Below are 26,717 nucleotides of genomic sequence, written 5' to 3' on the forward strand. Positions count from 1 at the left end.
TGAGCGCTCCATGTGGATTTGTTGGCAGTGCTTACGCCATACCTTTAGAGTTACGGTTTGTCATGCCAAGGTTATTGCTAAGGCATGGTGAAGTAGCCAAAAATAAAATCAACCTTTCACCTTGACACCAGGGGTATGCTGTTAGCTTTTTACACAGCAGAGCAAAGGACGTAAATAACTTCATACAGTGGCTGTGTGTGTGTGTGTGTAGTAAAACTCCAGCTGTGTGCTTCAATGTGCTTAATTTATTCATGTCTGTGTGTTCCCGCGTTAGGTTGGTTTGCTCATTAGCTGCTCAGTTATTGATTAGAATAATGATGATATTAATCAAATTAATGAGCCACACAGCGTGGTTATGGTTTGTGGATCATCGAGGCCAATTATGGATTTCATCATACATATACAAAAAAAAAAAAAGAAGAGAGGATGTTCATACTATCCTGTGCTTTAGGAGAGATACAGTATATCGCAGTGTTTGGTGTGTGTGTGTGTGTGTGTGTGTGTGTGTACACTGTACATACAGTGTATTCCAGGACATGTACTAGCTGCTGGGCTTTCATCAGTTCTGCCTCTGATTTATGGCCTCGCCGATAGAACTCGGCCCTCCATCCAAATTAAAGTTCCGCTGCTCCCCAGGCTGGGAGACACAGTGGGTCTTGTTACTCATTGTTTTGTGTGTGTGTGTGTAGATGCGAGCAGAGCTGGATAGATGTAGCAGTTTACACATCCCTCATGCTAGCCTCGCCCCCCCTGGCCAGAGACAGAGGAGGAGAGAAGAAAAATAGATGGAGGACCACAGGAAGAGAAAGAAGGAGAGGAAAGAGGAGACTCAGGATGGATGTGGATGTGGATGTGATGGTTGCGTGCGTGTGTTTGTGTGTGACTGGGACAGGGTCTGTCTGCGTCTGCAGAAGATAACAGCCGCAACAGATGAGCTCCAGGCTCTCTTTCACTCTCTGGTTTCTATCACACAGCTTATAAACTGAAGGCTGGTGACGGTCAGCAATAAAGTATCACACAAACAAAAAAACAAACATGCATGCAACAGTAGTGTAACGCCGCCGTTCACCGAGTCCTTCCACCTCAAACCTTGACGCTAGTTCCCGTTCCCTGTTTTCTCTTCCACTCTCTCCATCTTTGAGGCAGTATGTTCCCCTTTGTTACCAAGGCAACAAAGTTCCCACAGTTTACGGAGCTGTCCCTTTAAATTAGGGAGCAGGTGTTGGATGGTGTGTATTGAAGCGTCCCTTCATCCTTAATTAAATAAAGAGATGATGATAGCATGGCCGCTGCGTCGTTTTTCTGTTGTCACAAGCTTTTTAAAAGCCTCCGTGCCACCTTATTACCACAGATAATTTCTTCAGCCTTTGCCAAATTCTGCCCCTTTCCCTCCTCTCTCTCACACACTCCTTCTATTATTTTCTCTGCTTCCTTCCTCAAATTTTTTACCTCACTCTCTCTCACTCCCACTCCTTGATCCTCTTCCTTTCTCCCCCCCTTCTCTCGCTGTCTTCCTTTCGCTCTAATGCAGGCGATTGGCTCATTACAGTTAACGAGCTTCGTTGCCCGTTTGCCAAAAACACTTATCTCGCTGCTTAGCCAAACCACAGAGCATCAGCCCGACAATTACAGACTGTGTTTCAAAGTGGCTCGGCTCCATACAGAGGAGACAATTACAGATTGTGTTTTGAGGAGGCCAGCTGGTAAAATGAGCGGGCCAGTACCCGCCGTTCGGACGTGCGCTGTATTCACAAGATTCAGCACCCTTCGTGGAAATTAGCGAGGTGTTTCGCGGGTGACGGCGGTCGAAGGGGTGGTGACTTGTTCCTGCTCTGCTCAGGAGAGAAAGGAAATGTACATCAGAGTATATACTTTTCAAGTGTCTGCGTCCTCCCCCTTTCCATGTCTTTCTCCAGCAGCCCTATAATGCTGAGAGATCTTGAGATCTTACATAACCACATTCAAAGGCAGAGAGAGGCAGGGAGTGGGAGAGAGAGTCAGAGAGGGCAACACAGCGGGCAGAAAAGTGCACACAAAGGCATAACAGCAAAGAAAAAGGAGAGGGAGATCACCATTTAAAGAGAAGGAGCACTATATACATGGATATATGTCTGATTATTACTTAAAATGTTAAACGTAGATAAATACATTTAAATCATAGACTTGCAGTCCATACCATGCGGTGCATCTGTATGTAATTGTTTGCTTGATTTTATGCAAATCTCTCAGGTCAGGTCTGCCAACCGCCCTGTTGTGAGCCCTTGTCTTTGTCAAGGACCATGAAATCGATGTACAAACGCCGAATTTTCCATTCAAATAAGCTCTTCTACTCTATTCAAATAACCTGAGCTGACCTCCAAATGGCACTGTTCCCACCACCTGGGCCCTGCTGGAGTTCTCTCTCACTTTTCAACACTCTCTGCTGCTTGTGTATACAGCATATCTGCGTGATCTTGAATTGACTGTGTGGTTTGCGCTCCTCTGGTTTTGTGTTTTTTGCCTGTGAACTCTGTTACCTTGTACCTCCTTTGATCTGTGAATGTTCTGTGTTGGGTAACAACTCAAACTGTGAGCTGTGAGATGTTTTGGTCAAGAAGAAACAGTCAGAAAGTCCTCTTTATCTCTAGCAGAACCTCTGAGGTTCAGCCTTGGGAATTTTTAATGTGCATATCTGTCCGGATTGAGTGTGCATTCCTGTCCGTCTGTAAACAGTGAGAGTGCAGGAATGTCCGGCAGACAGGGACAGAGGAGGATGGGAATCATCATTGTGTTAAATAACTGCAGTCTTTGACAGGAAATGAAACTTGTTTCATTTTCTCCTTCACTTCATCACTCTTCCACCTGCCTCTGGTCACACAGTCCTGTATGAAGAACAAGGTAACCATGGAGGTCTTAACCTTCATTTAAACCCACAATATGAAAGTTTTGTGTCAAGCTTGTTTAGAGGGCAGATCGTGATATCAATTATCCTCAGAAGTATCCTGAGTCAATTTTGTGACTTCTTTCCTATCAAATGTTGATATTTCTTGTGTACAAGTGTAAATTCTGGCCTGATGGCGACCGGAAGCACTGGAATTCATATGAACCATGAATATAAATAGCATGTTTAGTGCTATTTGGTCATTAGTTTTCAAGAAACCATAGCTGTGTCCTAATTCCATACTAATTATAAGTGGGCTTTGAAAATGTACTGTGTTTAGAATGAAGTGACAAAAAAAGGTTTTTAATTAAGTGATTGTTTCACAATGCAAAGCACAAAGGAAATAGAGAAGTTGCTCCCAATGAATAGTGGTGAGGCAGCGCCAGAAAGACCTTGGAAAAGTAATCAAATCTTTAGAAAGTATTTTGCTTTGTCTTTGTAAGAATTAATTGGCACTGGCATTCTAAAGTTGCAGTTTGTATTGGCTGTATAGGTTCTATAAAGATAGTATAGTATATAGTACATAATGTATAATAGTAGTACATAGTATAGAGTTTGGACCTGATGATGGAGCTAGAGGAAAGGGTCACAGGTGTTCATATCAAACTGCATGGCAGTCTAGCCGGCAGGTTTCAGGACATCTTGCTTTGGACCAAGTGCTGACTGACCAGATCAACATTGTCATCTTTACTCTTCACCATGAGTGCAGTTCTAATCAGTTCCAGTCAGGATTATGTTGTGAAAGGTAGTGTACACTTTGTATACTTTGTACATGAACATATAATGTGTATTTTGCCTTCTATGATGATGACTTCTCTTTGTGTTGGAGGGTAATACCCCATTACTAGCAAACATCACATATCATCACACATGTGCAAAACAACCTGATTGTAGAGTTTTGGGTCTGTCCATGATTGTACATCTTTGCACTTACAGCATACGCCAACTTGGCCAGTCTTAAGTCATTAAGCATTGACATCTGTTACATTAAGCATATTTGAATATTTTCTTGGCACCAGCAGTCCATTCTGGCACTACCTACCTCATGATGAGCCATTAAAAAGTCAAGCGTGTCAATGACAGGGCATTTACTTATACAGAAAGGGCAGTCAGATCACTTCAAGTACCATTCCTATTATTAATGTAATTATTATCAGCATTGCACAGTCTAAATCTCTCAAAAATTCACACTGAATATTGGTATGTTTAAATTTAGTGGTTTCTGTCATTACTACTGTTGACTGTTAAGTAGCAATACATTGCAGCCTTCCTGGAAACCTTTTTGAATCCTTCACATAGGGGCTTTAAGTGAATGTCAGGTGGTTTATTATTGACAGCCAGTATCCCTTAACTTGAGACAGACTCAAGTACTTCCTGTGTCTAAAATCTTTACTTTCAGAGGAACGTGTTAAATAATTTATGCCGTAGAGATGCTGTGTTGCATCTCTGCTCAGGTTGCTCGTTATATGCAAACACATAACGTACAGTACATACACAGGCGCACGCTCTCTCTGCTGCTAACACCATGAAACATGTCAAGGAGGATAAAGAAAATTGCAGGCAGCCCTTGTGAAATAAGTCCTTTTCACTTCCAGAGTCTCTTTAATTGAAGAGTTTCTCAGAGGGAATGGTAATATCAAGTATCTGCCTTTAATGAGCCCTTCTTGATCGAATTCACATTTATCAAGCTGATGGAGGTGTGTGGAGCTTTAATTAACCTTATGACTATATGTTGAATTAAATCCTGCGCAGGGAATATTTCTAGACATTTATAAATGATTTATTTCCAAAGTGTTCTGCATGTCCTAGGAGTTCAAGCTTCAGCGGGTTTCTACTTGAAAACGGGCACCTCCTTTTGCTTTTAAAACGAATAAATCTGGCTTTGTGTGCGTTGCTATACTGACCGTGGTATTAGCAGACAGTTCAGTTCAGAGCATCTCACGGGCAGTGGAGTGTGCGCTCCGCAAATCCTGCTCAACATTCATGTGCATGCATGTCAAACGCTTGCCGTTTCAGAAGACTCACGGTGATCCTGTGTACCATGATGTAATTATAAGAAACAGAACCAGAGAAGCACTGGACAGCCACTTAAATGTGATCTTTTTTTTTTAAATGATGAACATCCAAAAAGCAGAGTGCTTTATAATAACTTGATTTTCATTTCATCTCCGTTTTTTAAATCAGCCAACTGTAGCTAAAAAGTGAGGATTAGCAGTGAAGTGTAGTGAGATATTCATCAAAGGCTCTCTCATTTCTCTTTTCCCCCCCGTTTGTGTTTTGTGTCTTGTCAGCTTGAAGGCTATCTAATTGAACAGCGGCTAATTTATACGTGCTTTACTTGGACCAAGACCTCAACGTATCGATATCTCTTGACCTTTGCAGCTTTCATATTATGTAGTGCTTTGAAACCATCTTGACATGTAATCTGTGGGTACCTGTGTGTCTGTTTACAGGTCGTGTATGTGTGTGTGCTTTTTCACTTAACAGGCATGTTGGACTCCATTTGCGCAGGTTTGCGTGTCTCCGCTACTGACATCTAATCTGTTAATAGCAGTGTGTGTGACGCAAGCAGTGTGGGGTGTACTAGACATCCACCCGTCTATACTGTATGTGTTTGACACCACAATGTCACACGGTGTCATTGGTAGAGACGTTTAGACAGCTTGGCTATTGATCCTTCACAGGTAGCTTATCATACTGTCACATAGTGTAAAGGAGCCCGAAGGCGTTTATATTCCATCGTGTGGGGTCACTCTTTTGTGTATGTGTGTCCGTGTGTGTGTGTGTGTGTCTGTATTCTCATTTCTGTTTTTAACTGTGTGGTTTTACAAAGTCATCATTGTAATCATTACTCCCTTCATTTCTGTGAGCTAGACTCCCTCTACCTCAACCTGTACTCTCGGGGTCTAAATTGGAAAGAAGATGAGTTCTTGGATGCATTTCCAAGTCTAATTCTAGTCCATTTAGGGATAATTTACCAACTAAATGAGTCACTTATGTGTAAGAAGTTGATCACAGTTGGCTGATCTGCAGTCTGCATGAATGATTTCATTTCAAACTCATGCACTCTCAGGCACTAAGAGGCCCTGTGCTTACACGACACACCACAGTGAGTTTTTTGTAGTACAGCATATCCCTAAACAAGCTCAGTTTTTTAAAGTGTCACAGCACTGTGAAACATACAAACAGTAACTTGACTACAACATATGCACGGTGCATTTGGAGGAGATGAAATTCCTAATTCTATCTGTAGATTTTGCCTATATATGTGGGGGGGTTGGGGTGCTGCTGCAGGCCTCTGGATCTCAAGGGTTAAGGATCAAGGTGTATCGATCAAGCGTGAGTCTTAATGTAAGACCTCAATCTGTGGTCAGTCATCTGATCTTTCCTCCCTTTCCTACATCACTTCATTTTCTCATTTCCCTACCCTGTCAATAGTAGAGGGTGTGGACAGCAAGACTTAATGACTACCGGGGAAGAGAATGAGATTGGAAAACAACATCTGTCATTGACTTTGCACTAATAGTGAGTGGTAAGGAGGGGCTAAGGAAGAGAGAGAAACCTGGCATCGTTTTGTGTGTATCACTCAGCTTTTCCAGGGATATATAGGTATTTGACATTCAGTAGTAGTATCACACTTACCAATCACAAAAGAGAGTGTATTCCTTTTATCACAGCCTCAACTTATCAGATTGCAGTTGAAATATTCAAAACTTGTCTCCCATCTCTGTTCATTCATTCATTTTGATCCTCTCAGCTGCATGCACACTAAGTCATCTTAGATTGTTTTTAATGGCAGGAAATTTTTACTGAAATAGGTATAATATAGTCATCCTCACCTAACCTGAGATATATTTCAGTGAATTACTGCTCCCAAGGAAGATAAATTCTGCTTTTCGATGGATATAATGTTGTGTTTTAGTAATGTGAGGGAAAGTCCCCTCATTGTTCCAAATACAGACAGTGCCAACAACAGCAACACTGGCCAAAAACACATCAGTGAGATTTCCAAACTTTCACTAACCAGACCATCCAAATGACATCCTGCAACCAGGAAATCAGATAAGGAACCCCTCATCTCCTCCTCACCTATATGTGTGTGTGTGTGTGTGCTGATAAATATTGGGCCCTATCTCCTTCTCCTAGGAGTATTTTTCATTTCAAGAGGTCATTAAGCTCCTTGAAATCTGACATTACAGAGTTGAACTTGTTAAAGTAAATGTTCCTTATTTCACTGAATGTTTTTACACTGTAGGAGGAAGTGCATCTCTGTCTCTGTCAGACACTCACTGACACTCACCAGAACACACACACACATTCTCTCTCACAAATAGCATGGACCACTGCCATTTGCAGTCAGATCAAGGAAAACAAAGGACTTGAAAATGTAGATTTGGGGGAAGACAATTAATATTGTATGTCAGTATGTGTTAGCATATCATACTTTGTATTGTTACACGCTTTAATTATACTTTTATTCCACTGCCTTTAAACCAGGAAATGTATCACTAACACAGTCCCATCATCTTTGATAACACAAAGGTAATGTTTAGTATCATTCTGCTCATTTCACCCAAAAAATGCCAAAGCTACTATCCAAAATACAAAATGAGAAATCATGCGATTGTTATAAGACTAAGAATTTAGTCCCTTGCCCCTTTTAGCCTCTTGCTTTTATCTTTGTTCTTTTTGCCATACCGGTTGAATGCTTGCTCTTTGCTAGACTGAAGATGTGATTCAGAACAATAGGAGACAAAACCTCAGGAGCCTAAACCAGGAGCTCTCATCCGATGGGAACTATTCAAGTCTGGATGGGCGACTTACTCATCCTTACAAGATCCAGACTTCAGCTTTTCACCCCAGAACATCCAACTCCATTCTCTGCAAGAAGCCACTCCAGGGAGCAAGCAAATATTTGTACAAAACCTTCATTGACTTGCTTAACCCCCCGGTGCTTTTATTATTTGTAACTTCAACTGGCAATTCAGAACTAAGCTGTTGTACCATTGATTTGACTCACTGCCTCAGGTTTGTTGTTTATCAGGTCTCTCATACCAACTACACAATAGATAACCCTGCACCATTCATTTGAATCATTCACTAACCATAGCCTTGTAGTTTCCCCTTTCCCTCTTGTGTCTTGCTGGTAAAATGTTGTAGTACTTAGTACTTGTAGCTGTAGTATTAGAAATAAATGTGTATGTCACTAAAATAAACTTGCTGGTGTTTTCTTGTGCTTGCATCACTTAACCTTAAAAGACCTATACCCTCGCAAAATTATAATTAAGATTAATACCAATCATAATTCTAATTGACCTCTCTTGTGTGGCCCACAAGGAGGACTATTTCCCTTTTATTATACAAACTATTATATGAGTTACGCACTGGACAAATAATTTCATATTTGAGTCATACACAATAATAATTCATATTTCCCTCCTTAAAATCATGAAGCTATTTGAGTTTACAAAGTCTTACAGTAACAAACCCAAAATTCAAGAAATTGTTTTTGCTAGCCCAGTCACCTTAAGGTTCCCAGGCCTGGATAAACACCACAGAACAAACCGAGTCCTGGGCTCCACTCACCACCAGCACATCTCATCCTCCGGGACGGACAGCTGGTTTAATGGATCCCTCTGTCAGTCTGGAGCTTTGTCATTTTCCCAGCCACCCCACTCCCATCAGCTCCGTCACATCAATCATATACAGACTTCTACTGCATCACCTTTATTTCTCATTTCCCACCAACAGAGGGCAGGACAAGTCACCCATGTATAATGTAGAACAGAAATACACAACCACACACACACATGGGCACGCATCAGATACATACAGTAACAGATACATGTTGAAAACATACAATACATGAAGTGCATGCTCACACACCAGGACAGTCTGTTACGATCTAGCTACCACTTTGCCACATAAACACACAGATCACCAGGTGGCTATTTGTCTCTATTACAGGAGAGTGAGGCTGATAAATTGTTGTCCGGAATAGTTTGTCTTTCCACTGCTTCTCATCCCGAAACAATCAAGAAAAAGGTGTAGGGGTCAACCACATGGCATCAGTGTGTATGTGTGTGTATGTGTGTGTTTTATTGTTGAAAGATGGAGTAATGTTACATCACTTATCAGAGAACAGCTGGTGACCAAGATCAGCGGGGCGGGGGGTTAGGACTCCAATATTAACAGTCTGTATGACATTCATGCACACACAAATACCAAGAGCACGCACACACACACAGTAATTTATTTTTCCATTCTGTCATCCAGCTCCTTGCCCAGCCCTCTCAGAACAACACACCTGTATGAGGCTTAGTGTGGTGGTGTAGCATATCCAAATTGATTCCTTGTAATACTCATAGGGTGTAGACCTGCTCTATATGAAAAGTGCCCTGAGATAACTTGTGTTGTGATTTGGCACCATATAAATAAAACTGACTCGATTACTCACACCAGACCAGTGTGTGTGTGTGTGTGTGTGTGTGTGTGTGTGTGTGTTGCTACTTGCATTTGTGACCATGCATTTCACCTAAAAAGACTAACTAGGGAAAAGTTGTTGTGCCCTGCCACCTAGTGGTTTAATAGGACCAGTTTTTAAATGCTGATCATGAAACAGAGATGCAGACAGATTTCAGCATGAATAAGCTGAAAACTTTGGTGAAGAATAAGTAATGTTCTGGAGTGGGCATTATAATTATTATAATTACTAGAACCAATAACATACACAGCATAATAATTTGTGAGCAATAATACTATTAAAGTAAAATACTATGAATATTGATTGATTTCTTTACCTGCACTTAAACTGTCCATTCTTTGTGCCTCCATGGTGATTAATATACAGGTAATTAAAGTGAGATTCATTAGCTGACTGTCTCTGTCTGCCCTCAAACAGTTGATCTTAGAAAGTTATCATGGTAATGAGACAGCACTGGGCTTGGCAGCAGAGCTTCCCCTGCGAAAGTGACGTGAGGCGAAGCCGGTCACGGCTTGTTGATGTGACTAATGAAACCGGACTCGTTACTCTTCGTCTCTGAGGGGAAATTCCCTTTTCTCTCTCTCAATTCTAGGGAGGTCAAAAGTCACTGTTGGCTACAAAGTAGCAGCTGTTTAGCAGGCAGGAATTCAAGGCTTTGATGTGACATTTTGGCAGCCACCTCAGTATCTTTTAAGCCTTTCTCACGCATCATACCCACTAATCATGTGTGCCTGGTGATTATATTTGTAGGTATCAACGTATGATGACAGCCAGTCTCTCTGACTCACAGAGATAGGTTCTTCAGTGTTTGCTCAAGAACACTTTGGCAGGCAGTGAGCTTGTCAACACACAGTTCTCTCTCTGCCATGTTAAAACTTTACTGCACACAGGGATGTCACACTAGGGATGAAGTGGTTGAGTTCTTGTGATCCTCATCCATCTTCATTAATAAGTCATTTAAACTGTGTATATTATATTTTCCCTTTGATGAATGACACTTTTGTGTAATTATGCAAGTGAGGCTGTCAACTTGGCCTGAGTGTTTTGGATTTAAGCTTGGGTTTGTTTGGCTCAGAATATGGCTAAGAACATAGCAAGCTTCGCCAATTGGCCCGCAGCCAGCCAGCCTGTAGAATATTTAGAGCCGTCTCAGAGGATCTGTGTAAATGAGGATCTGCACTTTTTCCTCTTTTAGATTTTTTTTTTCTGCCGAAGAGTGATGGAGCAGAGGAGAGTGTGTCTGTGAATGAGCCTCTCCTCCTGTGTATGTGTGTGTGTGTGGTTGGGGAGGGAGGGAGGGAGGGAGGGGGGGTGTTCTGTGTTTGTGATACAGAACAGAGCAGCTAAGAAGAAACACAGCTCACATCCTTATCCTCTTACATCGCTCTAGCTCACACAGACACATGTTCTCTCTCTCTTTGTCTGATGGACAGTAACCCTGAGCTAATGGTTTTCAGATATGATATCCCTGTCCTGATGGAAACACAGATACGCTCTACCAGCACTCTGGTTTGCAAGTTGGAACAGCTGTGGGTTATGTAACTGATACTCTTTGACAACAATATGAAAATTAATAAGAGCTGGAAATATTTGATGCTCTGCAAAGCTGCTGTGCTCCTGTCTTCATGCGCCAGTATCTTTTCTGGAGATGAAGGAGTTTGGGTTTATCACTGATATCATTTATTGCTTTTGAATTTGTTGTTAGTCAAAAACAGTTTGTTTGCTGATGTACAGTCCTGTCTAATATACACTCTGTTATTTGAAGAAAACTGCTGTGGAAGAGAAAAGGTAATCTTCTAAAGTGCAAGAGATGCAGTCACTTAAAGGGAAGATCCCCATAAAATAGAATTTAATAATTTGATCAAGGATACTTCAGTCAGTCTGCACTTTCTTTTGTTACTGTGTTGACAACAGATGCTGTGCCAGGTGACCTACAGTACCTACTGTATATGTATGTAGAGACAACGGTTGTCCACTAGGAGGTGTGGATGTATAAACTGTGTGGGGAAATCTCCCTGCTACAAATGGTATTGATTTTGGTGCTGATGCAGAATTAGTGTTTTCAGGTAAAACTATTTTGAAAATAGTACATTAGAAATAGTACATAAGAAGTCAAGATGTAATGATGGAGCATGATTCCTCTGTCAGTCACTAACTACAGTATGTGTCTCCATGCTGAGGGTGAACTTACTATAACTAATTGTTGCTCATTGTCAAGTTGTTTGGGCATTTCATTTATTCATTTTCATTTCTTCTACAGTTTCACTAAAACATCTCACTCTTGCACGAACACACACATATGCACAATTTCTTACTCTAGTCTCTCTCTACTATATTCTTCTTTCCTTACTATACTTTAGCTTTCTAATAGGAGAAAAACATGCATCTTTATTGTAAAAATGAAGACTACAATCTGCATTGTGCAGGCTGCAGTACAATAAATACATGTATTATGTTTTACATAATATTATACATGTTTGCAAAAATATATCCATATAAAAACACCCATGCATTCTGTAATATTCATCCTTATACTCCAGTGCAGTGCAAATACACAACATTAAAGCTGGATTCATACGGAAGGGGTTAACAGGAGTCCTGCTGTGGATTCCTATGATGTAGCTATTGATTGATTGTCCAGTGTTGGATTGCACACGCTAATGACAACAGGAACTCTGCAGCACTAGAGAGATGTATCACACATATTCCTCACAGTAACTGTGTTCACATTCTTTCATTCACTTTGTGATAAAATGTGTGATGGCAACACACACACTTATATAACTGGAGTTACATCCTGGTAGCTTCAATTTTGTCTCATGAATGAATAGGAGACCACTGTGCAGTCGCTGTGTTTATGTTCATTGCCTTGCAGAGCAGTAGTTGTGATGAGCAATGGAGATGGTTTTTCTACATGTGTGTTAACTGAAAAGAAGAAAGGCTACTCTGTCTTTCTTCATCTTCCTCTGAACAATCTCCACAGGGATCAGAAACTTGTAGGAGGAAACACAAGCAGCCAATCACAGTTCTTGTGCTCCCCACATGGTATCTGTGTAGCTACCGTAGCCCCCATGTCTAGTTACATTTTTAAACAGCTGTAGCGGAGCCTGTGGAATAGCTTTGGAGTACGGAAGTGAGGACTCTGGTTGATCAAACTCTAATCTGTTTTGCTTTAATCCACTTGTTTCCCTAGCAGAGATTAAGAGTGTAATTTCTAATCCAGCACACTGCAGGATGCTCTGTGGCTGGGAACGAAGATGGAGTGGGAGGAGAGGTGTTGCTCCACCTGTTTTTCCTTTTCAATTTGAAAAGATTAAAAAGAGAAGATCATTGCTGAATCATGGAGAACTCCTTGGGAACTCTCTTATTTAAGAGTTTTGAGGTCATCACGTTACCTGGGGGTTTAACCAAATCTCTGTTTACTATTCTTTAATCCTCTCTCATCTCTTGCTAAACTGGAAGAAAGATGTTCCTGAACAACTAATCCTTCCACCTTGTCTCTAAACCCACCAGGTTTCAGTTTCCATCACATTGAATAGATGGAGTAAGAAACCGGTCTGAATGAACCGCTAACCCAGTTTAAATATATAATTTCTTCCTTTCATTTGTCTTCATAACGACTGTTTCACCTTTGACCACTTTTCCTTTCATCTGTTTTTTGCTACCTACCTTTCTTGCTCTCAGCCTCTTTTTTCATATCTTCTGTCAGTTTTTCAACTATTTCTTCTTCACTACTTTCTTTTTTTTATGCCTCCTTTTCTTCATCCTCTCATCCCACCAAAGTTATACCAGTTAAGTCATAGTTTGTGAACAGCTTCAGTGAATACACATGGATGGATTGAGTTTCAAATTCAGAAAGAACCTGACCCAGAATGGCCTATACCTTGTAAGGGGCAGTTGTTACATAATCCAGTCATTTGTTTAATCCAAACGTGCCTTTGAGGATTATTTGGACACAGGTTATCAGACTATAGCTGTTGAGACTGAAGACTGATCTTAATCTTTTTTAAGGAGGCCAAAGATCATACTAAATCCATCTTTGTGATACCAGAGTTTTAAAGCATTGTGATCCTTCTTGATACATACAGTAGAGAATAAAATGTTCTATCATTCATCATTAGAAATGACAAATACATTTCTATGTTGTCTGTAAGACATTGCTCATTTCAAACATGTTGTACTCAAAGTCTGGTTGGCAGTAGGGGTGTGCCCGAATACAAATACATTATTCGGCAAAGCACAAATAGTGGGTTTTTTTCCACAAATATTTGTTTCATACAAATATTTTAAAAATTATTTGTTTTCAAGTAGAAAAATAAACCATGTCAAGTACCAGAATGCAGGTCGGTTACATCGCTATCGCAGTGTCTCTCCTCTGCTCCGCTGTGACGTCTATCAGTAGGTGTCAGTGAGGGGAGTCACATCCACCTGCTACATGACGCATATTTCCTCATTTGGACATCACTCCCAGAGTTGGGAGTGTTCCCCAGAGATAAAGCCGAGCTACTGACACACGCTTCATGAACAAGCTTCATGAACACTTATTGTAACACTTTAATTTTCTAAAATTAAAAGCGTAATAAAAACAAAAACAGGATTTTTAAGCCTCTGTCACCTTTTATTCAAATACAAATACAAATACAAATAATTTTGCTGCCTCAACAAATACAGATACAAATACAAATACTGGGCTCTCTGCACATCCCTAGTTGACAGTAAAATCATTTGCTATTGAAAGTGCAGTATGTTTTTTTCAATTTTACTTTTAATATACCAGTCCTCTAAATATTTCCACCTGACAACCGATACAAGCTCTCAGTTTCCTACTCACTCAAGTGCTACTGTATGCTAATGCATTAGCATCTACACCAGAGCTAGAGCTACACCAGGATTTGGTGCCAGTCCTTTTTGTATAATATTGACTAATGATCAAACCCACAAAATTTGAGCAGCCCTTCAAATTTGAAGTTTGGCAGTCTGTGTATTTTAGTTGAGCATGCTGCGTTGTATGATCACTGGACCATCCCTGGTCTGCCATGAGCAGTTTGCACCCTGTGCTTTTTTTGGATGCGTTTTAGCGCATTGTGATAATCTCCCAGAGCTTTGTAAATCAGCAATACTGAATCAGATTATCAGATGGTACACGCTGAAGTGGAATACATCCAGGCGGAGCATTTAGATGAAATAGCATTTGCCCTGTTAACCTCAAAGCTCAATTCATTTTGGACACTCTTGTAGGAAATTTTTCATAGTGGACAGAAACAGTAGGATGGTGAGCAACAAATAGGCCTAATGGGCCTAAAATATGTAGGCTTAAGCCTTGATTTTCACCACTCTGCCAAAGTCAGAACACACACACACTCAGATAAACCCATGTGTATTGACATGTGTGCACGTGTCCACAAAGACTTACAGTGAAGTAGAGCACGGTACGGTGTACGATGCACTCACACACTGATTCATGTAGCATGCATTGATGCACGTATGATTATTGTACATCATATGTGCATTTAAACACACATGCATTTACACACAAACACACACACACACACAATGATCACATAACAGAGTGTACGTTCCAGTTTTTATAAGAACTGCAAATAGTGATTGTGTCTTATAATGTATTAGTCTTAAAAATAATGAACTGAAGTTAAATCCTCTTTTGTTGACATTTAATCCTACATTGTAGCGTGTGTGTGTGTATTCCTGCACGTGTGCATGCAAGCACATGTGTGTTCGTACGAGTCACATCTGTCACACACACACACACACACACACACACACACACACACACACACACACACACACACATCGCTGTCTTAACAGAAACACAGATACTCACAGCTCTCTACTTCTACAGTGTGGTGTGGGAGACTACTAAGTAAATAAAGGGTTGCTGGTTCTGGGACTGACAGAATGTACTAATACCAAAGCGTCCCTGAGCAAGGTCCTTCATGAATACATGCACATCATTTCTAAGAATATGATGCATGCGATCTAAACCCCCAGAGGGAGGGCTACTGTTGGAAATCTGTCTCTGATGCCTGGTCATGTGACAGTAATTAGAATCAGTGAGAGAATCCATTAATCCAATTTAATCTGTTTGATAAAGTAATTTGAAATTACTATTTCAAGTTTTTCACTAAATGTTCTCCTGTTTACATAGTAGAAGGAGGAAGAACAATTACTTTTTTCCCCCCAAACCGTCTGCTATCATCAAGCTTTCTTCCCATTAACTAACTGTTCAATATATATGAATTTGATGCCACTTTTATATTTCTGCGTACACTGATGATGATGAATATATGATATTATTTGCCATAGTGTTTGTAGTCATTTTTAACATGTGACGCATGTCTGCATGTTGCTCCTGCCTGGGCAGGTGGCTGCAGAGCTTTGTAGAGCAGCTTTAGACGTGATGCAGCGACACCTTCAGCGATTAAAAACTCCACATATCCAGTGTCACAGCTGTTAATGAAAACAGGCATGAATGGACATGACCCGATAGCTTATGAATGAACATGAGACTTGGCATCCACCTACACATGTGCACATACAGTAAGCATGCAAACACATAGACAGACGCACACGAAATGCTGGATATGGCCAGATGGTGTAATCCTTTAGTTTTCCCTGTGTTTCATATTTTTTTCCCCCTCCTGTGTCGGGATTATGCTGTTGTCCAATCGGATTTCGGCCCACTCTCCAGCGATGATGTGAGATGAATGACAGGCGGGTGGGTGGTGAGGCAGGCCTGCAGTAGAAACACTGTATGTCGGGTTGTACAACAAACCGTATCAGCTGTAAATGCTCCATACTGCCAGAACTGCTGTGGCTGCCGTTTAGAGAGGCGTTCACTGACCATCACTGTCCAGGTAAGAGACGGGACGCACTAGAGCCAGGTACGCTGAGTAACATAAGAGGAACTATTTAACGTCAAAAGGCCACTTTAGGCAGTGGCCAGGAGTAGAAACAAGGATTACAGTGAAAAGCTAAATGGCTTTCTTAAATTCTCAAAAAGCTGTTGTGACATTGCATACTGGATGCATGTTGTTGTAGCTTTGTTTTTTTTTGCAGAGTTGATGTTACCAGGCAAAGTGGGACAAGGCTGAGTTCCAGAGGGACAGATTAAATTTTAATTTAAATGATGTGTAATTTGAGGAAATGGATGCTGGATATGTCAAAGTTATTTGTCTTATACTGATCTTACACAGAATTTGCTTTAAAGGCATTCTTAATGCATTTTACTCATTATTAAATTATTCTAACTACTTTAGTAGTGGAGGTAACTATCTTTCCTGAACAAAGTGTGAGTTCTGAAAAAAATGTGATGAGGATTTCAGTACTGAAAGTGTGACAAACTCTTTCTGTTTAATCCATGTTGAATGTTAAAAATGTAGCCAAAGCTCTTTCACTCTCAGTACTAGTTGCTTTATCTACTCCTGTATGAATTTCTCAGTCTGGTCAACGTTTTAAATTAAGATGACAAAGTCTTTCTCCTGTGTCAGTGTGTATGTGTGTGTATGTGTGTGCGTACATGTGTATCTTTGACTTTTTGAATGTTTAAATTCCCATTGTCAGAACCATCTTCTGTCTTCCAGTCTTGTTGTTATGTACAGTGTCTATAGACCTGGTAGGAAACTCCCAGCCACTTACTGTCATATGTGGTCTAATTTCATGCTTACTTAGCTGTTTTAGCACTCGTGTGTCAGATTAGCAAACATGCCCGGCCTCATACTGAAGATTGTGGTGAGCTGATCAAGTGCAGATACACATGTAATAAGGAGAGAGAATGAAAACTGTGTGTGCGCAAGTGACTCTGTGTAATACTGCATGTAAGCTTGCGTTCTTAGTTTGACATCTTGATATCTTTACATCATTGTTAAAGAATCAGCAACTGCAGTTAGATGACTTTAGCAATGAAAAAAAACTGAACTGAAATGATATTAATGAGGACGTTTTGATTAATGAAGAAGTCCATGTTTAAGCCCAGTTTACACCTTTGGTTCTGGATCTGACTGAACTTTATCTCTCTGCCTCGCAGGTCAGTGCTTCCTGTGTATGGTGGACGTGGTCCCAGTGAAGAACGAGGATGGCGTGGTGATCATGTTCATCCTCAACTTCGAGGTCATGTCAGAGGACACAATCAAAGACCGCAACCGGGAGCTCAACCACCGCCTGCCCACTTGGCTCGTCACCGGTAGCTGCTGATTCACCTCATAGTTTTCTCTTTTTGTTTCTCTGGTTGTTGTTTTCAGCTCTATGCTGATCTGGTTTGGTTTAAGACACCTATGAGACACTTGATTGACACTTTTCACCTGAATGTTCAAATTATGTTCTAGTTCACCTTTCCCTCTCCCACATATTGGACCATTAAACTTTGTTTAGCATGTTTTTCATTACTTTCAATTAATTAATGAAAAGCTCAGAAAATTGTCAGAACAAATGGGGAAAATAATACATGGCAGTAGCTTTGAATATGAAAGCATTAATCTATGAGTACGTCATGTGCCCAGACTGACTGGTTCAACATGCTTCTCTGTTCATTTACATTACCTTTTCAATAAGTGAAGTGGATTTAATATGTACAGTCAGTGAGAGGTGACAACTGTCATTGTAATTCACCTGGATCATTTTGTTCATCTCATTTTGCAGAAAGGCCAGGTGGTCCTGATAAGTAATATTATTTCTGTGAATCGTTCCTCCATATTTGTGTCAGATCAGTTTTATCAAAATGCTTTTTTTCATGGACTCTGCACTTAATTTTCCGGAGGGATAACCCAGTGGAACAGTATCTGAAGTAGGACAATGATGATATTTAGAACCAAGTCTGTCTGTCAAACAGAGTTTTTAACTTTGCGGCTAAAACCAAAATCTAATCAATGTTACTGTCCCAGATTCCTTTAGACCGCTTTTGAAGAGGACTTTTGAATCTATTGGACTTAGCATGATCCCGCTCAAATCTCCTTCCCTCCTAGCATGACCTATCTAGACTATCCTCCTATATTCTATCTCTACTTGTTTATCTCTTTCACACTTGCCTTTCACTCTCCTGCTCTCCTTCCTGCCACAGTTCAATATTGGACATCCACCTGTAGTTCTACAGATAATGAGTCTTACCCTCCATCTACCCTCCAGGTCGTCCACGAGGCTTTAAGCTGCGTCTTCCCCTGCTGCGCTCCCTGTCCAACAGTAAAGTGTCTCTGGACGACGCAGAGGCCGGTCACATCCCCACTGCCACACCACTGCCGCTGCACCCAGACCACCACAGTCACGAGTCCCTAGGCCTGGGAGAGTTCCTTCCCCTCCCATCCATACCACCAGACCACCAGGAGCAAATCAGTAGAAACAGGTAGGAAACAGAGATGACTTTTGACAAGGACATGTTAAGGAGATGGGTTTAGTAAGGCCGTCAATAAACATTATGTCCTTTTCTGTTTCCTAGGTCAGCACTACAAGGCTGGCCAGAAGACCGCCAGGAAGACCAGCGCACTTTACTGGGCTCTGAGCCTCCTGTACACCCTCCTCCTTCTCCTCCTCCCCACGGAGCCCACCTGGTGGGTCCCCACACCCAGTCATCGCCCTGCATAGTGCCCCACCACCGCCTCAGCCTCAACCCAGACGGCTCGGCCTCCAATTGCACGTTGTCGCATAGCCGCTCGCGGGAGAGCTTCCACAGCATGCGTCGTGCCTCCTCCGTGGACGAGATCGAGGCCATGAGGCCCGACTGGGACCGAAAGAACCGGAGAGCAAGCGTCCGGCCGGGCAGCAGCAGCACCGGTGAGACATAGGAGATGGAGATCAGAGGACTCTTTCTATTATCCTCTGTGGTTTTTACCTCATCATCTGACTTGTGTGTGTTTGCAGGTGCAGTAAACAGTAAGTCCAACATACTGAACTCCACATCAGACTCAGACCTCATGCGGTACCGCACCATCTCCAAAATCCCTCAGATCACTCTCAACTTTGTGGATTTCAAACCGGACCCACTCATCGCCCTGCCCTCCGGGGAGATGGACATCATAGCTCCATGCAAACTCATCGACCGGACGCACAACGTCACAGAGAAAGTCACACAGGTAGGACGCAGTTCGTGTGTGGAGTGTGTGGTGCTGTGCATGGAGAGAGGCTGCGCTTGTCATTTGGGACAGTTTCCACTGTCTGAGCTTTTCTGAGCTGCTGAAATGTTTTGGCGTTAGACTTATTCCCTTTTCTATTCCCTGTTGCAGTCTAGCCAGTTCTGAACTTGAAAGTTAAGTACTGAAAGTGTGTCTGCGCTTATATACGCAATTCTAAATGCAAAGAATATTTGTGTGCTTGGTGGTTTCTGAGAGATATGTAAGTATGTTAGCATAATTCACTTAGCTCCTTCACTCGCTGTAATCTGACAAGCCTTCCTGGGGCGATAATGCTTGTAACACCAGCTCAAGTAAATGACAATGAGATTGATTGAGCTCTGATGAGAGGATGATGAAGGATGGCGTGGCGGCATTTCTATCACCAGTAATTGACTTAGAGAGTAACAGAGAAAGGACGTATGGGAAATGTTGTGAAGCAGCTCTTTCATTCTCACAAGCCTGTGTTCTCCAACTCCCATCTCCCTCCGCAGTCACTTCCTTTCTTCCCTCATAGGCTGCTAACTCATCACCTCTTTCACGCTAATTGCCCTTTAAAAGCTTCTACCTCTCTGTAGGTGTTCTGTCTTAAGTTTTGTTTGATATGCTTATCTCCTGGTTACAGACGGTTACCGTCATGGTGCTTCCTATAGCTGGTTGCGGCTGTTTCCTATAGCTCAATGCATTAAAATATGCGGTAAAGTGCAAAACATATGGAGGCAGTGTATAACTTGAACTGACAAAAATTATAAATGTCAACTGTGCATGCATGCACTCTTTAATGACACTCGTAGATGGCTTTGATGAGTTGTGAAATTGTTGTCTCTGGCTGCCATTCTCACATTGAAAAATGATTTGTGTCTGGACCCACCACCTGTGTTACTTCACCACACGGGCTTAAAAAGCATTTGTCAAAGTAACTCGGTTTAGGAGACACAGAGGAGGCGACCATATGGGACGTACGAGAGGAAGAAAAGTCTGCTTTGACTTCATCGCTTAACCGAGGCGGTTGTTTTGTTGCACTCAAAAGAAGCCACATTTAGCAAATTTGTAAAAATGAACCTTGGATCAAACTTCTTTTTGAATGTTGACAGATGAGAGTTATAATGAGGGCAGTGGTTGCACAAACAAGGTGGTTTTGTTGGGAAAGTTTTCTCGTCTACTTGTGCAGAAAGAGGCCATTTTTAGGAAGAGTAAGAGTCTTCCAGAGCATTATTTAGAGTTACTTACTTACTTACTTAAGCCTTTCTGTGTGTGTGTGTGTGTGTGTGTGTGTGTGTGTGTGTGTGTGTGTGTGTGTGTGTGTGTGTGTGCATGCGTGTGTATTCAGCAGTGATGTCTCAGATTGAATGCCAATTTGACATCTCATTAATCAGCTCCCTGTAGATTAATCAGTTTGTTGTTAAAGCCCATGTCTCTTCTGGGATTCATGTGACTGTGACGAACTGCAGGGGAAATGTTCATTGCAAGAAACATGCCGTAGACTTAAAAACTTGCAGCCGTCTGACAAAGATGACATCTCACATCCCTAAAACTGTGTCATCTTACAACTTAGCTTGTTGTAAATCACCTTGTGCTCTTTCTTGTCTTACTTCCAAATGAATGAATGACTGGATATTCTCTTTTGTCAGAAAGGATCTGACAGGATAAAACCTGAGTTTTGGATTTTTGAGGGCCTCTACCCTTCCAATTATCTTGGGTTTGTCTAGTTTATAGTTCAAGATATCAGGATGGATTTTCCTCTCACATGTAATCTCCTCTGTATGAAAGACAATCTGTTTTGTCAGAATTCCCCTCTTCTATTGTGGTTTCACTGTGCCTGAATATCATCATATCATATGCGTTTTCTCACATGCATGAATATTTATTAAAGTGAGTGTTGACTCAACAACAACAAAAACAACGGTATAAAATATCTTCTTCCTGGAAGCCTGCAGTGCAAAATAACTGGGTTGTAACACTGAATGACTCAAACTTACAGTCTTTTAAAAACTTAAATGATGGTCTGTAGAGAATTTCATTTGATTATAAGTTTCATTTTGCAAGAGAATCTGTTTGTAGGCCATATGGCATGCAATCAAAAACTTTAGTTTAACATGGAGACCAGTGATGAAGTCCTTTAATTCCAAATTGTCAGGTTTCTTTCTTTATCTTAATCCTTCTGTTAGGACTGTAGTCTACACAGAGTTACAACGAGGAATATGAACCATCTTTCACATTGTGTGAGTGAGCCATCCTGCCCTCTTTTCTACTTCAGTAAGAATGGGAACATCAACAGACAATAATCCAAAGTTAATGACGCAACACAATCTATATAAATATAAAGCTAATGCAATCATGCTTAAGCATGTGAGGTGCAGCTGGCAAGGTCACAACATAACCCCTAGTGGCTGTGCGTGCGTGTGTATGTGTGTGTTACAGTATGTTACAGTGCAGATGGAGGAAACAGCACCAGCTGTGTCTCCAAATGCTATCGACTGCTATTTATAGACAATTATAGACAGTTAAGGGAAAAATGGAAAAACACAAAATGAGATGCATCTATTTTTTTTTTTGTCTTTTTAAAGTATAAAACAATTGGGGGTAATGTGGGAAAGAAAACTGAGTGCAGAAGTCACAAACCTATAATAAGATCACAGCAGCAGGATGTTTTTTTTTATGTCTGACGTTCAATCTCATAACTTCCCCAAAGAATCGCTCCCACCTGCCCTCTGACCCTCCTGTGGAGACCAAGAGTCTCCTGGTTTTCAGTCAGCTACAGCAGCTGATTTCAGCGATCACTATGTCTTCAACTACAGAGAGACAAATAATCAGTTAAATCTACAACTGAGCTGTGAGCTTCAACTTCAAACCTCCATACTCTTTGATCTATGTGACACATGCTTGACAACAACTGCTCAGTGGATATTACTCACGGCAGCTGTATTACCAGCTCAGTCCTGAAGATGGCAGCACCACATCAGGTAGTGTGATGACAGGCCTTGGTAATCCCTCAGAGGAGCAGAGAAGAAGATGTTGCAAGGCAAACAAGGCTGAATAATTTAAATGTTCCATAAAACATCTGACACCCTGAACATGAACACATGCGGATTTTCTCTCTCATTTGGAATGACTCCTGGCACTGTCCCATTTTCCTCTTCTGAACATGTTGGTTTTTACATCTTGTGCTTCAAGACCAAGCTGCTTTCACTCAGGCTGGCTCCAGATTATTGACTTCTCTTACTTTGTGCACACACAAATGGCCAGAATGTAAATAAACCAGCTTCTTTGGATGTAAATATCTATTCTTAGGAAGCTTCTTTTGACAGAGCAACAATCAATGAACATCTTATTTTCGTTTCATGACAGTCAAGTTGACTTGTGTGTCTTATTCAGTGTTTGGAAAGGCGTGAAGGGCTGAGCAGACAACTGAATATAAAGATGTATAGAGGAAAACTTGTTTCAAGCCTCACTGCACACTTGGATGCACTAACACACTTTAGCGACACTTATAGCTTCTATAACTATGGTCATGTCCTATAGGGGACACTCGATTAAATAGGGACTAAGACATACACTCCACACACTCCCCCCGCCACAGCTCTCATACAATATTCCTGACACACACCCATCTCCATACATGGCATTCCCACCGACACGTGAACATGAACTATGAGCACCCACGCATACACACACAGGAGGACAAACTCACTTGCAACCCACTGACGCTCTCTTACACTCACACACTCACACACACACACTACCTCTCCACTTTAGCAGCCTGTCACATCCATCTCCACAGTGGGATCCAATGGAGCCATGGATGGCACACACCGCGCCCAGCAGCAAAGTGGTAGGAAACCGTCTTCACTTCTTAAATCAGACCGAGAACAAAATACAGTTTGTGTTAGACGTTTGAGGTTTGGTTTATGTGTCGGAGAGTAGTGATTTTGGTGTTAGAAAGGCCTGTGTAATAAGAAGTCTGTGTAAGATGTCTTTTTCAGTGACACAGCCCTCCAGTGTAGAGGGCTGAAAAGATTGAAGGGTGTTATTTTGATCTTGAGTATCTCTTATTTCCGGCAGTTTGAGGAGGAACAGATGAAATGCAGATGTAGAACATTTGTTGTTATTGTTGGAATTCAAATGTCTAAGTCTATATTCTGTTTTTACAAGAGTATATTTACAAACCTTCATGTTGCAATCATACAATAATTTATTGATCACCACAGTAAGTATTTATGACTACAAAGTTTTATCCGTGTAAACAACACTCGATGTTAGCTGCAGATAGTGTAAAGCCGTGTTATTACAATATTGTTGAAAAGATGATGATGATGACGTCCTGGATTACTTGGAAACATTGCAGACATTGATCCTTGAGACTGTATGTAATCAAATTACTGTACATTAACAGAATTGTTTGCTTCATCTTGCCCTAATTGTCAAGTAAAATAACCCCAAAGTATCTGAAAATAAAGTCACAGTGCCAAATCTGTCTATTCAACTGGATCATCCGTAATATCATCAATGCAAAAATTGTTAATATTATTCATTCTGTTGTATTTTTGTGGACATCCAATTCCATACTTACAAAAGCTTTAAGAATTTAAATTAGAATTACTTATTATTTTATCTGAGTTCTACTCACATATCATGCTATTCTCTTCTAGTTTCATGCTGTGTTGTTCTCTTTAAGGATGAAAGTAAGAAGCCAGACTGTCAGGTCTTGGTGCTTTAAGTGACTCTGCTGGTCATATTTGTCTTCTGGGGCCATATGACGACAAAGAGGTTCACTTCCAAATTGGAGGCAGGACATGAGAGCTGGTGGAGAGACATACTTTATGGTACTTTGACAAGATTCAGTCCCAATTAAGCAGCACATAAAAGTCCAACATTTTGGGTAACAATCTTCAAAAAGTGTTTACTGACAAGAAAAAGTTGGGACATAGTTGGGATGATGGTCTCACAAGTTTAATGCTGAGCACCCAGGTAGAGACATCTTGTGCCAAAAATAGTCTTAATTAAAATGATTTATTTAGCTATATTTCCCAGACTCATACTATTCTTCTCCTCTCCCTGCTGAGGCACTGCAGCTTAGACTCAAACTGTTACCATATTTTATCAAGACAAACACTTACATAAATCATCAAAAGTGAGTTATTTTATTGTTGGTAATGATTTAAACTCAGCTATACTTCATATTTTCCATTCCCACATGAAACTGCTACTACTTTGTGACTTCTAAGCTGTGTGCATATAGGGTCGGCATACAGGGTGCTGTAATGAGCCTCAAAGAATCTTTATTGTGCCATTATGTCAAGTCAATTTTATTTGTATAGCGCCAAATCACAACAGAAGTGATCTCAGGGCACTTTTCACATAGAGCAGGTCTAGACCGTAATCTTTAATTTACAGAGACACAGCATTCCCCCATGAGCAGCACTTGGTGACAGCGGCAAGGAAAACCTCCCCTTTAATTGGAAGACACCTCGAGCAGAACCGGGCTCTAGGTGGGCGGCCATCTGCCTTGACCGGTTGTGTTGGGAGAGAAAAAGGGAGAGGGAGAGAGAGACACAGAGAAGTACAGTAACAATAATAATAATAATAGAAATATGACTAATAATAATAGTAGTAGCAGTGGGCGTCAAGCCGGACCGCAGGGACAGCAGGCGGTCCGCAACTGAAGAGCCACACTATGAGGAAGATGCCAAGTTAGTAACATGAATCAATAGGACATGAATGCATACAGATGGAGAGGAAGAGAAGGAGAGAGGAGCTCATGGGAAGTCCCCTGGCAGAATCTAGGCCTATAGCAGCATAACTAGGGGCTGGTCCAAGGCAAGCCTAGGCTGGCCCTAATTATAAGCTTTATTAAAAAGAAAAGTTTTAAGCCAACTCTTAAACGTAGAGAGGATGTCTGCCTCCCAGACCCAAACTGGACGATGGTTTCACAGGAGAGGAGCCTGATAGCTGAAGGCTCTGCCTCCCATTCTACTTTTAGAGACTCTAGGAACCACAAGTAAGCTTGCATTCTGGAAGCGCAGTGTTCTAGTGGGGTAATAAGGTACCATGAGCTCTTTAATATGCTGTAGTGCTTGACCAGTAAGGCCTTTGTAGGTGAGAAGGATTTTAAATTCTACTCTGGATTTTACAGGGAGCCAGTGCAGAGAATCTAAAATGGGAGAAATATAATCTCTTTTTCTAGTTTTTGTCATTACATGTGTAGATGTATTCTGGACCAGCTGGAGAGTCTTTAGAGACTTGTTAGGGCAGCCTGATAATAAGGAATTGCAATAACCCAGCCTAGGAATAACAAAAGTGTGGACTAATTGTTTAGCATCTTTTTGAGACAGGATGTGCCTGATTTTTGAAATTTTGATTACTATTTTTCAATATAAGTGAAAAAAGGCAGTCCTTGAAATTTGTTTTATGTGGGAGTTGAAGATCCTGATCAAAGATAACTCCCAGGTTCCTTACAGTGGTGCTGGAGGCCAGGGTAATGCCATCTAGAGTAGTTCTATCATTAGATAATGTGTTTCTAAGGTGTTTAGGGCCAAGCACAATAACTTCAGTTTTTAATGCCAATTAAATGTTCCAGTCTCAGTAATAGAATGTGATGGTCAATGGTGTTACAATGGAGCTACTTTAAAGGACTATAGTACACAGCCTGTTACTAAAGACAGATTGATCATATCTACTAAAAAAATGCTAAGGGTAAAACTTCCTTAAGCAGCCTAGTTAGGATGGGGTCTAAGAGACAGGCTGATGGTTTTGATGAAGAAATCGTTGAAGTTAGTTCAGGAAGGTCAATTGGAGAGAAAGAGTCTAAATTAGGTTTTACAGCTGTCTCTAAGGTTCCTGTATTTGAGGATAAATCAGTACCTGTTGAGGGCAGGAGGTGATGAATTATGTCTCTAATAGTTCGAATTTTATCATTAAAGAAGCTCATGAGGTCGTTACTACTGAGGGCTATAGGAAGACATGGATCAATAACGTTATGACTCTTTGTCAGCTGCTGAAAGTGCTGAAAAGGAACCTAGGGCTGGTTTTATTTTCCTCTATTAATGATGAGTAATAGGCGGCTCTGGCATGACAGAGGGCCTTCCGATATGTTTTAAAGGACTAGTATATAAGATTTAGTGGTATCTAGTGGTGAGATTGCAGATTGCAACCAACTGAATACCCCTCCCCTCACCCTCCCCTTCCAAGCGTGTAGGAG

General features: G+C 41.1%; 1 protein-coding gene across 7 annotated transcripts in view; it reads left to right on the plus strand.

The window, feature by feature from the left end:
- The window catches only part of kcnh2b (potassium voltage-gated channel, subfamily H (eag-related), member 2b), a 244,371-nt gene that overhangs the window by 115,488 nt on the left and 102,166 nt on the right, over positions 1-26,717 (plus strand). For all 7 annotated transcript variants that reach the window (XM_067578724.1, XM_067578726.1, XM_067578719.1 and 4 more), the window contains exons 3-6: positions 17,449-17,604; positions 18,543-18,756; positions 18,850-19,184; positions 19,272-19,483. In XM_067578724.1, coding sequence (XP_067434825.1) covers positions 17,449-17,604; positions 18,543-18,756; positions 18,850-19,184; positions 19,272-19,483 — 917 coding nt within the window. The remainder of the gene's footprint in view (positions 1-17,448; positions 17,605-18,542; positions 18,757-18,849; positions 19,185-19,271; positions 19,484-26,717) is intronic.

This window comes from Thunnus thynnus, chromosome 21 (assembly GCF_963924715.1).
Source record: "Thunnus thynnus chromosome 21, fThuThy2.1, whole genome shotgun sequence".
Classification (NCBI taxonomy): Eukaryota; Metazoa; Chordata; class Actinopteri; order Scombriformes; family Scombridae; genus Thunnus; species Thunnus thynnus.